The sequence below is a fragment of the Rhinoraja longicauda genome, chromosome 7, assembly GCF_053455715.1.
Source record: "Rhinoraja longicauda isolate Sanriku21f chromosome 7, sRhiLon1.1, whole genome shotgun sequence".
NCBI classification, from domain to species: domain Eukaryota; kingdom Metazoa; phylum Chordata; class Chondrichthyes; order Rajiformes; family Arhynchobatidae; genus Rhinoraja; species Rhinoraja longicauda.
In genome coordinates, this window is record NC_135959.1 from 14,374,874 (window position 1) to 14,391,573 (window position 16,700).

The 16,700-nt window shown below is 45.8% G+C and overlaps 1 protein-coding gene across 1 annotated transcript in view; it reads right to left on the reverse strand.

Annotated features, from left to right (window-relative positions):
- mgat4a (alpha-1,3-mannosyl-glycoprotein 4-beta-N-acetylglucosaminyltransferase A) overlaps window positions 1-16,700 on the reverse strand; it is a 208,941-nt gene that overhangs the window by 58,571 nt on the left and 133,670 nt on the right. Inside the window, exons 7-8 of the mRNA XM_078402138.1 lie at window positions 10,134-10,209; window positions 3,820-3,934 (exon numbers count right to left, since the gene is read on the reverse strand). Coding sequence (XP_078258264.1) covers window positions 3,820-3,934; window positions 10,134-10,209 — 191 coding nt within the window. The remainder of the gene's footprint in view (window positions 1-3,819; window positions 3,935-10,133; window positions 10,210-16,700) is intronic.

Sequence of the window (16,700 nt, forward strand, 5' to 3'; positions counted from 1 at the left end):
CAGGATTTCGAGGTCCCAGCAGTTCGTTTTTTCCACATACACATGGATTTGGTCGGGCCTTCGCCTTCCTCCCGGGGCTACACCCACCTCCTCACGGTGGTGGATCGGTTCACCCGGTGGCCAGAGGCTTTCCCATTGTCTGATATTTCGTCAGCGTCTTGTGCTAGGACTTTGGCCCTTCATTGGGTAGCTCGTTTCGGGGTCCCGGCAGTTATTACCACTGACAGAGGGCCACAGTTCACTTCGTCCCTCTGGGCCGCGCTCGCAGAACTGTACGGTTCCAAGTTACAACCCACTACTGCATATCATCCCCAGGCAAATGGACTCGTAGAAAGGTTCCACCGTCAACTTAAGGCATCCCTCAGTGCAAGGCTTGAAGGCCCGGACTGGGTAGACCAGCTCCCTTGGGTTCTTTTGGGCATCCGGACTGCTCCTAAGCTAGATCTCGGTGCGTCGTCCACGGAGCTCGTATATGGCTCGACACTTCGAGTACCCGGAGATTTGTTTCCGGACCTTTCAGACCAGCTGCCTACAGTCCCATCAGTGTTAGCATCTCTCCGGGAACGGGTGGGCTCCCTGGCCCCAGTTCCGACTTCACGTCATGGGTGTCCCATGGTACATGAACCGCCTTCCCTGAAGGACTGTGAGTTTGTTTTTCTGTGAAAAGATTCCCATCGTGCCCCGTTGCAGAGGGTCTATCAAGGGCCGTTCCGGGTTTTGCGTAAGGGAACGGCTACCTTCACCTTAGACATGTGCGGCAAGAGTGAGCTCGTCTCGGTGTCCCGGCTCAAACCTGCACATTTGGATCCGGATCAACCAGTCCTGGTCGGTCAAACCCCTAGGAGAGGCCGACCTCCGTTAGTTCCGCTCAGTCCAGGACCCCCCGTTCCGACAGTTCCTCCAGGACCCCCCGTTCCGACAGTTCCTCCAGGACCCCCCGTTCCGGTAGTTCCTCCAGGACCTCCCGTTCCGACTTGGTGGGCCGAAAAGGCCTGTTTCCGGCTGTATATATATGATATTGTAGCGACCATAGAGAATGGTCCAGGTCGTCGAACCCTCGGATTGGCCAGCGAGGTCACGTGTGAACGCGACCATGGGGATTGGTCCAGGGAGCGACATCGCTGATTGGCCAGCGATGTCATGTGCGCTTTTGGCGCCCGAAATAGGCAGTTCGGCGAAGTCTTCGAAGAAGACAGTAAGTTTTTGATGGTTGTCCTTTACCTTGTTGTTTAACTCTGTATTCGAATATTGCGGTTGCAATAAACTTCTTCTACAACCAACAAGTTTTCGGACTCGCCATAATATGATATGATATGAAGGAACTGCAAATGCTGGTTTAATCTGAATATAGACACAAAAAGCTAAAGTAACTCAGCGGGATAGGCAGCATCTCTGGAGAGAAGGAATGGGTGACGTTTCGGGTCGAGACCCTTCTTCAGACAAAGAGACTTAGTGGGTTCACGTACATAAATCATTTAACAGGTCATGATTAAATGCTGAGAATAATAGAACACTAATGGAGAGCAGAGAATAAATGTTCTGCTTCAAAGCTCTGGTCAGACTACACCAAAATGCCATTAGCAATTCTGGGAACACCACCATTTAAAAGACACTTGGACAGGCACATTTGATAGGAAAGGTTTATAGGGATACTAAACCAAGTGGACCCATTGGGCCCAAACCTCTCCTGCATTGGTGCAGCACCCTCTCCTCTCTCCTCCCCCCCTCCCTCCTCCCCTCCTACCCCTCCCTCCTACCCCTCCCACTCCATCCCCCTCAACCCCCCTTATCCTTCCTCCTCCTCCCTCCCTAGGAGATAGATTTAAACTTTAAAATATGAATAACTTAAAAAAATATAACACCGATTTCAATGAAACTTCTTCCATTAGCACCAAAGGGATGACGGAGAGTAAGGTGGGCCTAAAAGTGTCGCGCTATCGTGTACCGCTTTGGCTGTAGTTCAGGAACGAACAAACAAACAAACGAGAGATTTAGTATATAGATTTGCCAAACGTGGGTAAATAGGGCTAGCTTAGATGGGGCACACTGGTTAGCGTGGGCGAGTTGGGCCGAAAGGCCTGTTTCTGTGACTCCTTAGGAAGAATAGTTTGGCATTGAAATGAGTGTACAGTTGGTTGCTGAGAGCTGTATCTAAATCACAAGAGAAGAATTACAAGACAAACTTGCGTAAAGTAAGTTTGAGTTACAATAGACAATAGACAATAGGTGCAGGAGGAGGCCATTCAGCCCTTCGAGCCAGCACCGCCATTCAATGCGATCATGGCTGATCACTCTCAATCAGTACCCCGTTCCTGCCTTCTCCCCATACCCCCTCACTCCGCTATCCTTAAGAGCTCTATCCAGCTCTCTCTTGAAAGCATCCAACGAACTGGCCTCCACTGCCTTCTGAGGCAGAGAATTCCACACCTTCACCACTCTCTGACTGAAAAAGTTCTTCCTCATCTCCGTTCTAAATGGCCTACCCCTTATTCTTAAACTGTGGCCCCTTGTTCTGGACTCCCCCAACATTGGGAACATGTTTCCTGCCTCTAATGTGTCCAATCCCCTAATTATCTTATATGTTTCAATAAGTTCTCTGCAATTCATGAAGTTTAGAGGTGGTCTGATTAACATTTTCAAAGTTTTAAGGGAGACATAAGTAAATGGGGAGAATCCTTTCCCATTGGGTGTTGGGGAACACAATACTAGATGGCATATAAAAGAAATTGGGCCTTTCATTAGGAAAGGTTTCTTTGTGCAGTGGATGGTAGAATCGTTGAATTCTCTTCCACTAAAGAATAACTAAAGCTTAGTCAACCTTAAATATGTTTTTTTCATAAAAGGTTTATTTTTACCTAAGGTATTATTATATATGGGGCAATGGCTGGAGTATGAAATTGGGTCACAGATCAGCTTGCTGAGTGGCTAAATAGCCCAATTCTGTCTCGGTCTTCGGTATGCAAAGTCCAAGCACCTGGCAATGGTGTGTATTCATTAAAACGTGTAAAGTCACAAAGTGCCTGCAGTATTTTGTTTAAGATATTCAGCGAGAAAAAAAATGTTTTCTAACTGTATGCATAATTACTGTTACATTTACATAACTACAACTATGGAAAATGTGTGGATGCTTCTTGCTCAGGGGTAAAGGATGCTGACAAGAGATATTCAAAACATGGCAGCAAAACGTGGGGATAAAAGCACATGGACAATTAGACAGAGTAAATTGGTAATGATGTGGAATGAGGAAGAGGAGGAGCAGGAGGAGAAGGGAGAGGCATAAGAACCAGAGGAAGTTGGGCTTTTAACAGAACACTAATCAATGAAAAGACACTAAGTGCTGGAGTAACTTGGGGGTGGGGGGGGGGGGGGGGGGGTCAGGCAGCATCTCTGGAGAACATGGACGTTTCGGGCCGAGAGTCTGTTTCAATGAGGTGTGTGTACGTGCCTGAAGATGGAACCCCCATGGAATGATTTGAAACTCAGAACAGGGCCAAGGGTCTCAAGGTGAGCAAGGAAAAAAATGAGAGAAATTCGTGTCCACAGTGTAAATAATCGGCACAATGGCAAGTGGTTCCTTGCACATTTACGGAGGTGTGAATTAGTGCTCTAGGTCTGAAACAGTGCTCTAAAAATGATACTTGCTTCAATTAAAATAATTATGAACGCTAACAAATGATTAAAAAGCCATTGTGGTTTTATTATTGGTGACTGGTCTAATGTGTTGCTGCGGCACTACTGTTTGACTTTCATGTTAAAATATGCAGGCATGACCAGCTGTGCTTCCTCCCTGATGCTCAGCATCAAAGAGTTCACTTTTACCTATAAACCCCAACTGCGAGAACTCCAGAATCATCCAGTCTTCTGAGGAAAGTTGAAGTGCAAAGTTTTTCATGGTGCTGAAGTAATGATCTTTGGCAACTATGTCGTCTTCAAGCTGTGGAGAAGCACAACAAAGAATTAGCTCTAAATATTGCCCAGAGTGCAATGCATCGCGCCTCAAAAGCACAAAACTCGAAGAGGCATGAGAAAACAAGGACAATGTTGGGCAAAATCTCAATACAGCATGTATGCGCACAACAAATAAATCTCTGCTGCCTCTCTCTTGGTGCTGAAAGGACCTGCAGAGGAAATATTTATATTTCAGTATATCTAGAGGCAGAATATTAAAGGGAATACGAGCAGCTTGGAGGAGATCATTCTTGATGTGAGAAGTGGGGAGCTGGAGCAGTTTGACCGGGATGGGCCAAGCTTTCATCCAGAGCTTTCAAGATGGTCAGCTATCCTACATTAACCCAAATAGCAACATGAATCTATACACAAGATAACAACAGATGATGATTCAGAAGTCTGAATTCAGCAGTCTGAAGAAGGGTCTCGACCCGAAACGTCACCCATTCCTTCTCTCCAGAGATGCTGCCTGTCCCGCTGAGTTACTCCAGCATTTTGTGTCTACCGATGATTCAGAAGATATTGGCCATTAAGACGATTACTGTACTGAACATTTAGGTGAAGCACAGGCAGTGTATTAGACTTATATATACCATGGCAACTTTATTTACTGCGATCAGCACAATTCTTCTCTCTCTCTCAGATAATTCACTAACTTTGCCTCAATACATCCCAGCCATTCCCCACGGTGGCAAGTTCCATACCAGCTCTCTCATGGTAAATAGGGTTTCTTCTGATTAAGATGAAGATAGACACAAAAAGCTGGAGTAACTCAGCGGGACAGGCAGCATAGAAACAGAGAAAATAGGTGCAGGAGGAGGCCATTTGGCCCTTCGAGCCAGCACCCCCATTCATTGTGATCAGGGCATCTCTAGAGAGATCCATCTCTGGAGAGAAGGAATGGATGACGTTTCAGGTCGAGACCCTTCTTCAGACCCGAATCTTCTGATTAACCTGTGACTAATTGCGTGATTCCAATTTTGACCTTGATCACACGAGGAAACACTCCTATGTTAGTTCTGTTATCACTCAATTTTAAATCCCTCAATCCTGGCCTGGTCATTTAAAAAATTTGATTCAGCTTGGAAACAGGTTCTAGATTTAGATTTTAGAGATACAGTGCAGATACAGGCCCTTTGGCCCACCGAGTCCGCGCCGCCCAGCGATCCCCGCACATTAGCACTATCCTACACCCACTAGGGACAATTTTTACATTTACCCAGCCAATTAACCTACAAACCTGTACGTCTTTGGAGTGTGGGAGGAAACCGAAGATCTCGGAGAAAACCCAAGCAGGTCACGGAGAGAACGTACAAACTCCGTACAGACAGCACCCGTGGTCAGGATCGAACCTGAGTCTCTGGCACTGCATTCGCTGTAAGGCAGCAACTCTACCGCTGCGCCACCGTGCCGCCCCTTCAGCCACTGAGTCCACGCCAAACATCAATCAACCGTTCGCACTAGTTTTATGTTATCCCACTTTCTAATGCACTCCCGACGTACGAGGGGCATTTTACAGAGGCCAATTAGCCTATCAACCCACAGATCTTTGGGATGTGGGAGGAGACCAGAGCATCTGGCAGAAACCTAGAGGTTGCAGGCAGCACGTGCAAACTCCACACAGACAGCACCCGAGATGAGGATCGACCCCGGGTGTCTCATGCCGTGAGACAGCAGCTCAATGCATGGTCTAATGCATCTATTGGCTGCAAATTATCTCTGTGTTACAACAGTCTTTAATAGGGCTAAATTGATTGTGAAATGCTTTCGGAAGGCCAGAGAGAGTAAAGGCGCCATATAAATTCCTTTTTCCTTCCATGCTCTTTGTTAAGACTCCTCTGCCTCCACTCTGTGCTGCCCATTTTTCTTGTGGGTATGTTCTTACATTTATTGTACATCCTTGTAAGTTTGTTTCTGCGCCTTCTCCAACGTCTCTACATCCTTTAGAGCAACACAGCGATCTGCATTCGATAGGAGATTAGTGTGATTTTTTTATCCTGATCTTTAATTCTGTCCCTCCAGCAAGAAAGCCTGAGGCTTGGCTCACTTTTTTTTTTAAATGGCCCTTGAGGGAGGATGCTGTAATTAATCATGTGCAGAACATGCCAGAGTTACTGAACAATTAGACTAATTAATGAGACTGAGCCTGGAAATGAACCGCAGTTCTAATGGCATCTGGTGCGCAAACAATTGGTACATGATTTTTAAAAAAAAGAAAAGACTGAATCAATGACAAATCAATTAGTGAGATGAGATGTGATTGCAGTATTGCTGTCCACAGGTAACCTGCTGCCTTATTAGGAATAAGCTAGATTGTTCAGTCAATACTCGTAAATCTCTCTTGGTCTCATTCACAACGAGTTAGGATGACTTGTGTACTTTAAAATGTCACAACTGCGCAGTCGGTACACATTGTTGGACAGACTGGCTATGTACGGTGATGGATTATGCCTTCAGTCTTGCAGGCTCTGTGGGGGGCGAGGCTCTTGCAAGTCATTTCAGCTGTTTAATTGCTGCAGTGCTATTCAAATACACTGCTGACTCAAACCTTATGGAAGGGGCAAGACTCTTTAAGGGTGGCGCAGCAGTAGTGACTGCCTTACCTCACTTGCAGCGCCGGAGATCTGGGATCTATCCCGACTATGGGTGCTGCCTGGACAGAGCTTGTACGTTCTCCCCGTTCCTGCTTGCTCCCCATATCCCTTGATTCTATTAGCCCTAAGAGCTATATCTAACTCTCTCTTGAAAACATCCAGTGAATTGGCTTCCGCTGCCTTCTGTGGCACAGACTTCCACAGATTCACAACTCTCTGGGTTAAATCTTTTTTCCTCATCTCAGTCATAATTGGCCTACCCCTTATTCTTAAACTGTGACCCCTGGTTCTGGATTCCCCCAACATCGGGAACTTTTTTCCTGCATCTAGCCTGTCCAATCCCTTTAGAATTTTATAGGTTTCTATAAGATCCCCCCCCCTCGTCCTAAATTCCAGTGAATATAAGCCCAGCCGATCCATTCTTTCATCATATGTCAGTCGCGCCATCCCAGGAATTAACCTGGTGAACCTACGCTGCACTCCCTCAATAGCAAGAACGTCCTTCCTCAAATTAGGAGATCAAAACTGCACACAATTATCCAGGTGTGGTCTCACCAGGGCCCTGTACAACTGCGGTAGTACCTCCTTGCTCCTGTACTCAAATCCTCTCGCTATGAACGCCAACATGCGATTAGCTTCCTTCATTGCCTGCTGTACCTGCATGCTTACTTTCAGTGACTGATGTACAAGAACACCAAGGTCTCCTTGCACCTCCCCTTTTCCTGATCTGACACCATTCAGATAATAGTCTTCTTGTTCTTGCCACCAAAGTGGATAATCTCACATTTATCCACATTATACTGCATCTGCCATGCTTCTGCCCACTCACCCAACCTATCCAAGACACCCTGCAGTCTCATAACATCCTCCTCGCAGCTCACACTGCCACCCAGCTTTGTGTCATCCGCAAACTTGGAGATGTTACATTTAATTCCCTCATCTAAATCGTTAATGTATATTATAAATAACTGGGGTCCCAGCACTGAGCCTTGCGGCACCTCACTAGTCACGGCCTGCCATTCTGAAAAGGACCTGTTAATTCCTACTCTTTGCTTCCTGTTTGCCAACCAGTCCTCCGTCCATGTCAATACCCCACCCCGAACACCATGTGCTCTAATTTTGCACACTAATCTCTTGTGTGGGACCTTGTCAAAGGATATTTGAAAGTCCAGATACACCACATCCACTGGCTCCCCCTTATCCATTCTACTTGTTACATCCTCGAAAAAAATCCAGAAGATTAGTCAAGCATGATTTCCCCTTCATAAATCCATGCTGACTTTGACCGATCCCATCACTGCTTTCCAAATGGATTAAGAAAATATAGATCAGCGATGATTGAATGTTGGAGGAGTCAAGGGGTTGAACAGCCTAATTGTGCTCCTATCACTTATGAACTTAATAGTACGCTGTCCTCTTGAAAGAGATGGCTGAACACCAACCAACACCGCATGAGTACTTTGCATGAAGGTACCTTCACTGTCAAGTTAGCTGTTTTGACCCAGTGATGACAAAAGAATGATAATATATTTCCAACTCACGACAGGAGGAAACATCATGTTAATTCTCAATATTCTGTCCTCTTTCAGCTCACCAAAGCACAGAGAATTTCCTATATGTGCATAGACACATGGAAAATAGGTGCAGGAGCAGGCCATTCGGCCCTTCGAGCCAGCACCATTCAATATGATCATGGCTGATCAACCAAAATCAGTACCCCGTTCCTGCTTTTTCCTCCATATCCCTTGATTCCTTTAGCCCTAAGAGCTAAATCTAACTCTCTCTTGAAATATGTACCCTGTGATTAATAGCACAGCCACATTTTCTAAAAATTGTTTACTAGATGGAAATTATTATTGCTCTCAGTATCATCTCAAAGGAGAGCAAAGACATAAATTCTCAAATTCTTTCATCTCGCTATTGATGATATCTCTTAAGCTACATATACCTTCAAACTTGGGATTCCTCAAAACATCTCTTTATCTCTTAAAATTCCCTCTTACCACCTGTCTTTGGGTCATGCCGTTCCTTGGTTGGAACTCACTACCCAAGGTGGTGGTGGGGAAAGGTCCTCCCATGACATTTAAGTAGTATCTAGATGAAGCATCTAGGCATAAAAGGCTATGGACAAAAGGGTTGGCAAATGTGATCAGCAGGAGTTACAATCAAAGGCCGGCCAATGGGCCCGTTTCTATCTAGGACCATTTTTGATAAGTGGGAGAGTCTAGGACTAGAGGTCATAGCCTCAGAATTAAAGGACGTTCTTTTGGGAAGGAGATGGAGAAATTTCTTTAGTCGGAGGGTGGTGAGTCTGTGGAAGTCTTTGCCACAGAAGGCTGTGGAGGCCGTCAGTGTATATTTCTTGAAGGCGGAGATAGATAGATTCTTGATTAGTACAGGTGTCAGAGGTTATGGGGAGAAGGCAGGAGAATGGGTTTAGGAGGGAGAAATAGATCAGCCATGATTGAATGGCGGAGTAGACTTGAGGGGCCGAATGGCCTAATTCTACTCCTATCCCTTATGACCTTATGATAAGACTTCTGTGAAGTCCTTTGGGTCATTTTCTTGACATTAAAATACTACCCTTCTACTATCATCTATCGTTTGAGCAAGATGGCGTCCAAGCCAGGTGGTGCTCTGCACACTGGTCCCAGAAGCAGATCTGCAATCATTCATTACAATTGCTCCACTCTTTTCACTGTCCACTGATTGTCATCATTTATCATCTTTCCGCCGACTAGACAGTACGCACCAAAAGATCTTTTCACTGTACGTCGATATTCGTGACAATAAACTAAACTACATCAATAAAAGATCTGAAATCCCTCCATCTTTCTCCTCCCCCACTCCATGCTTCTTAAAACTTTCTTTATCATCAAGCTTGGTCTTGTCTTGTCCCAATCTCTGCTCATGTACCTTGGTGTCAAACTTGTCCAATAGCAAGCTTGTGAGGAAACATTGGATGTTTTATTAATTTAAACAACCTACATGAATCCAAGTGTTATGCCAGAATCAATATGGTTTCCCTAAAGTGAGCCTACCATCAAGATTAATTCTTGCTGTGCTTGATAATAGTGCATTGATGCAGTGTAAAGAAGGGGTTGAATTGGTCCTGTGAAGGCAACCACTGTGCACTAGACCCACGCTCCAACATGGCACTTTGGAGCGACACAGTGGTAAAGTTACTGCCTTATAGCGTCAGAGACCCGGGTTCCCTCTTGATTATGGGTGCTGTCCGTACGGAGTTTGTACACTCTCCTGGTGCTCCGATTCCCTCCAAAGACGTACAGGTTTGCCGGTTAATTGGATTCGGTAAAATTGTAAAAATTGTCCGTAGTGTGTAGGATAATGTTAGTGTACGGGGTGATCGCTGGTCGGCACAGACTCAGTGGGCTGAAGGGCCTGTTTCCGCGCTGTATCTCTATCGTCTAAAGGATCTACCATCCTGCACACCTTTCAGGCAGCTGGATGAACAACAACATTGGAGCCAAATTAATCTCCCACCTATTCCTTTTAGTAACCAAGGACATGCAGCACCAAGAAACTGCAGAGGGCAGGTAGAGTGTTGTTGCCAGCAAAGGCATTCATTACCTGAACATAGTAAATCCCCTTTTTCTGGGCATACATCATGAGGAAGCAATAATCCAAGTTCTGTTTAGTTCGCCATCTGAAAAATAACGCACAGATAGCCCTGAATGAACAGATTGATAAATAATTAAAGCAGAATTACGGTAGCACACCAAAAACTTGAAGTCCAGTGGCAGGAAATTCTACAGATATGTTAGGGAGGAACTGCAGATGCTGATTTAAACCGAAGATGGACACAAAATGCTGGAGTAACTCAGCGGGACAGGCAGCATCTCTGGAGAGAAGGAATGGGTGACGTTTCGGGCCGAGACCCTTCTTCAGACTGATGTCAGGGGAGAGGGAGATATGCGTAAGGTGGGTAGAGGTCAAGGAAAATGCAGAATAGATCACTGTTGGCTGGGAAAACAAACGTGGCTGTGGTAGCGAGTCTGGGTTAATGCGTGGTCGTAGAGACGGAGAGCAGGAGGAATGACAGAGGGGGAGCAGAGAGGAGGTTGTTCCTAAATACTATAATTAACAGTGCACGCAGAATGGCCCCACTACTGCAGGCAGCATGCATGAGGAAGTCAGGTAGCCCCACGGACCACAGTCATTTCCTTTGGTCCCTTACCCAGCAGGGAGGCTAAGATTTTTTTAACTGTGTTCACATGAATCAGGAATAATTTCTTTCATTTCCACCAAAACAAATGCCAAAGACCCATTAAACCAATGCAAGGGGAAAAATTGTACCTAGTGGTATTTCCTATGGTATGGAATAACTGAGTCATTTTCCTAATTTCTGTTGAGGGAATAGTATATATTAGAATCATAATAGTTTCAAGTGCAGCAGGAGAATTGACGGCAAAATCTCACTGCTCCCACTGTTTGACCGGATCATGATTCTTGGTGACTTTAATATTCATGTTTGCTGTCCCACTAAGCCTCTTGTGAGTGAATTTATGCACCTGGTTGAGTCCTTCAATCTGACTCTTCACACCACGGGACCCACTCACAAGTTAGGCCATACTCTCGACCTAGTGTTATCGTCCGGATTCCCAATCAACAACATTGAAACTACTGAAGCCTGTCTATCGGACCACAGTGCTATCATTTTTGACGCATCTCTGCCTTTATCTCCCGCAAAATCTCATCTCCCTGTTCGCTACTCCCGCGACATAAATTCATTGACTGCCAGTAAATTCTCCGAGGCTCTCACAGCTGCCCCCAACATCTGCACTATTGAGGCCTCTCCCCCCCATCTCAGCACTGAGGATCTCGCCTCTTTATTTAATATCACTTGCTCTTCCATCCTGGATTCTATCGCTCCCCTTAAAATGAAAAAGCCTAAGCCCAAAGGTCGGCCGTGGCTCAATGACACCACCAAAGCCCTAAGAAGGGAGTGCAGAAAATCAGAAAGGAGATGGAAATGTGACAAGCTTCAAATTTCCTTCGAAATTCTGAGAAACAATCTTCTCAAATACCAGGAAGCAGTAAAGTCTGCTAGAGCACAATACTTCTCCGACCTTATTTCGAAAAACTCTCATAACTCCAAGGTCCTATTTAGAACAATTACCTCTGTCATATGTCCCGCCCCCAGTACCAGCTTAGTTGGGTCCCCTGCTAAGTGCGAAGAATTCGCTAAATTTTTCACCAACAAAGTTGAGAATATTAGAATGAACATTTCCCCTCCCACCCGTGACCTAGCTGTCTCACTAGTCTGTTCATCTAAATTGGACTGCTTCCAACCCGTCACTCTATCCTCCCTTGCAAAGCTTGTCTCCACTATGAAACCTGCAACCTGCCCCCTTGATCCTGCCCCCACTGCCCTTCTGAAGGATGTCATTGCAATAGCTGGTCCCAGCATCCTCTCTATTATCAACAGTTCTCTGGCCACTGGCACTGTTCCAACCAGTTTCAAGCACGCGGTGGTCCAGCCCCTACTGAAAAAACCTAACCTAGACCCCACCTTGCCTAGCAACTACAGACCCATTTCCAAACTGCCATTCCTGTCAAAAGTCCTTGAAAAGGCAATCCTTAACCAATTAGTGCCCTACCTGCACCAAAACACCATCCTGGAAAGTTTCCAGTCAGGTTTCAGAGCCCACCACAGCACAGAGTCTGCCTTGTTGAAGGTACACAACGACCTGCTTCTCGCCATCGACACCGGCGACTGTGCAATCCTGCTCCTTCTCGACCTCAGCGCAGCATTCGATACAGTGGACCACACCATCCTTATTGACCGTCTCCGGTACGCGGTTGGCATTGATGGCACTGCCCTGAGCTGGTTCGCTTCGTACCTCAAAGATAGGAGTTTCGCCATCAACATAGGCAGTTATTCCTCTGCTCCAGCTAGCCTCTCCTGCGGAGTTCCACAAGGCTCCATCCTAGGCCCCATTCTCTTCTCTCTATACATGCTCCCCCTTGGCCAAATCATTCAAAGGCACGGCATTTCTTTCCACTGCTATGCCGATGACACTCAGCTTTACCTCCCCCTGAAACCCAACAACCAGTCAAATTTAAACAGCCTCTCACACTGCCTTGAGGACATAAAATGTTGGATGGCACAGAACTTCCTCCAATTAAATGAGAGCAAGTCTGAGGTCATCCTATTCGGCCCCCCCGACTCCATCAAATTGATAACAGGCAGTCTTGGAAGCCTATCCTGCCTAGTCAAACCGCATGTCAAAAACCTCGGCATGATATTTGACTCTGCATTAAAATTTGATAAGCAAGTCAACGCTGTGGTAAAAGCCAGCTTCTTCCAACTTCGAACCATAGCTAAAATCAAACCTTTCCTCAAATTCGACGACACAGAAAAAATCATTCACGCTTTCATTTCCTCCCGCCTAGACTACTGCAACTCCCTATACACTGGGATCAGCCAATCTTCCCTGTCCCGCCTGCAACTGGTCCAAAACGCCGCAGCGAGACTCCTGACGGGTACCCGTAAAAGGGACCACATCACCCCGATTCTGGCCTCTCTCCACTGGCTCCCTGTACGGTACAGAATCAACTTCAAGCTCCTCCTATTCACGTATAAAGCCCTAAATGGACACTCCCCCCCCTACATCAAAAATCTTCTAACCCCCCTCTCTAACTCCAGGTCCCTCAGATCGGCCGACTTGGGGCTATTCACTATCCCGCGGTCTAGGCTTAAACTCAGGGGTGACCGCGCTTTTGCGGTTGCAGCTCCTAGACTGTGGAACAGCATCCCTCTCCCGATCAGAACTGCCCCCTCCATCGACTCCTTTAAGTCCAGGCTCAAAACATATTTCTACTCCCTAGCGTTTGAGGCTCATTGAGGAGGCGCTGTGAACTGTTTGCGTACTACTGTATGTTTTCATTTTTTTTTCTATTGGAACCTAATCAAATGTACAGCACTTTGGTCAACGTGGGTTGTTTTTAAATGTGCTATACAAATAAAATTGACTTGACTTGACTTGACTTGACTGTTGATTGCTGGTCACCTGGCTTCTCTGAATACCCCCAATCTCAAGTTACAGGGCTTAGAGATAGTTTAGTTTAGATATATACAGAGGGGAAACAGGCCCTTCGACCCACCGTGTTCGAGCCGATCAGCGATCCCCGCACACTAACACTATCCTACACACACTAGGAATAATTTTACCAAGCCAATTAACTTATAAACCTCTTCGTCTTTGGAATGTAGATAAGAACCGGAACACCCAGAGAAAATCCAAGCAGGTCATGGGGAAATTGTACAAATTCCACACAGACAGCACCCAATGTCAGGATCGAACCCGGGTCTCTGGCGCTGTAAGAGCTTTGAAAAATAATTTACCCCTCCAAAGGGTGGCGGACTAAAACCAACATTTTAAAAGAAAGGATACAAGAATTGGGAAGTTGTGTTGCAACTTTACAAAACACTGGCCATGGCAGCACTTGGCGTTTAAAAAATAAAGGTTGCTTAGGGAGTGGATACGAATGTGGGATAATATAGAATTAGTTTGTTGGGGTGATCTGTGGTCGGCATTTACTCGATGGACCAAAGGGCCTGCTTCCATGCTGTATCTTTCAATCAATTCAATTAACCTCCTCTCTCCCCACCTCCCCCTTCGATTCTACCATCCAGCTGCACACCAGGGACAATTTACAGTGGCCATTTACCTTCCAACATGCACATCATTAGGATGTGGGAGAAATGGGAGCACCCAGAGGAAGCGGGAACAGGGAAAAAATGCAAACTCCACGCAGACAGTGCCCGAGGTCAGGATCGAAGCTGGGTCTTTGATACTGTCAGGCCACAGCTCTACTAGCTGTTACTAATCTAAATCAATATATCCGGCTTTACCTTATATCCTTTAATGCCTTTGGTTAAAGAAAACCCATCCACATCAGACTTAAAATTAATGCCCAGCTTAGCTTTAACACGTATCTGCAGAGGAACTCCCAAACGACCACTGCCCTTTTACAAGAGGAAACATTAATTTCTCTTGAGAAGCCTGGCTCTAATGTTAAAACGCTGCACCTTGCTTTGGATTTACAAGTCAGCGGAAATAGTTTCTCTCCATGGACCCGTCAGTTCTCCTTAATGTCTTAAAAACTTTGATGAAATTACCCCATAGAATACAACACAGATTTACGTAACCTCTCCTCCTCGGGGTCCTGTGAATCAGCTCTGAGCTTAATGCCTAACAATAGGGTGGCACGCTGGCTCAGCGGCAGAGTTGCTGCCTGACAGCGCCAGAGACCCGGGTTCGATCCTGACCACGGTTGGTGTCTGCATGGCGTTTGTACCTTTGCCATGTGACCTGCGTGGGTTTTCTTCGGGAAGCTCCAGTTTCCTCCCACAGTACAAAGACGTGCAGATTTGTAGGCTAATTGGCTTGGTATAATTGTAAATTGTCCCTAGTGTGTGTAGGATAGTGTTAGTGTGTGGGGATCGCTGTTCGGTGCGGACTTGGTGAAATGAAGGGCCTGATTCTGCTATCTCTAAATTAAAGTTAAATCTGCTGCTACGAACTCATCAATTCATATTCAAGGTTACAGTAAACCCTCGCAATAATGGACTTCTATATAATGGACCAACTCAGCAGGTCAGGCAGCATCTCTGGAGAAAAGGAATGGGTGACCCCTTCTTCAGACTCAATTTGTGTCTATCTTTGGTAGATACCAAAGGTACCCTTCCTTTTTTCTCGACCACTTTCACCTCTTTTCTCCCTCACCAGCCTCCTTCCCTCCGATTGGCCCCACCTGCACTCTTATCTATATCCCCCCCCACCCGTTACTTTCCTCCCCCTGGCTTCACAATCCGCTACTCTTCAACCCCGTCACACCTCCTGTTCTTATCTCCGGCCTTTGTTCCAAACATCTGCCTGTCAAAAAAATCTCCCTCGTCTGCGTATACCTGTCACCTGCCACACTCTGTCCTGCCTCTACTCTTTCTGCAAGTTTGCAGCCCAGTGGTATGAACATCGACTTCTCCAACTTTAGATAGCAATTCCAGACCTTCTCCTCTTTTCCAGCTTTCTTCTCCCCCCCCCCCTCTCCTCCACACACCCTGAAGAAGGTTCTCGACTCTTCACTTATCCACGTTCTCCAGAGATGCTGCCTGACCAGTTTGAGTAACTTCAGTACTTTGTGTCCTTTTGCTTGATGACCAATGTTACACAATAGGGGGGAAAGCCCGTCTCTGTAGAATGCCACCATAATGGATAATCTCATAATAATCTCATATTGCATCGTGCAGCTCCTGCTTTAGACTCAAGGCCAACAAAGTTCAAGGCCAACATTTGTACTCACACAATACATCTTCCTGCTCGAATGAGCAAGATGGCCGACATAAACCAACCAACATGTAACAAAATATGAACATCACTGTCTCCATCACAGGAGACAAACTATCAATTATCCCCTCCCCTTCCCAGTTCTCCGACCAGTCTTACTGAGTCCGACTATATTTTATCTCTGTTTGCTTTGTTGATACCTTTTCTCAACTAACAATGACCCATTTTACATTTTCCTTGATTTTTCATTCCCCTTGGCCTTGTTTTCACACCTTATCTATGTACCTCCCAACTCCCCTGACATCAGTCTAAAGAAGGGTCTCGACCCAAAAGGTCACCCATTCCTTCTATCCAGAGATGCTGCCTAGCCCGCTGAGTTACTCCAGCATTTTGTGTCTATCTTAAATATGAACATCCTCAAATTGACTTTCATGTTTATAGGCCAGAAACCTTGGAGCACTAGAGAATACAGCGAATCCTAACCAAAACAGATGAATGGAGAACAAACAAAGCTTTCTGCTACACTCGCTAAATAACGCAACAGATTCTCAATGACTCAGACCGCCCAATTACTTTCATGTGCTGGAGGAACTCAGCGGGCCAGGCGGCATCTGGGGAGGGGATGGACAAATGACGTTTTGAGTTGGGACCATTCTTAAAATAAGGACTGAATTATCTTGTCCTTTTTTAAAAATATTCTCACAGCAAGTGGATTTTTTAAAAAACTTTATGTTCACAGAAAGTGAACCTCACTAGCAAGGGCTTCATTCAATGTTTTTCCCGAATTACCCCTGAACTGAGGAGGCAGTTAAGAGTTACAGAGTACAGTAAACAGGACGATAAT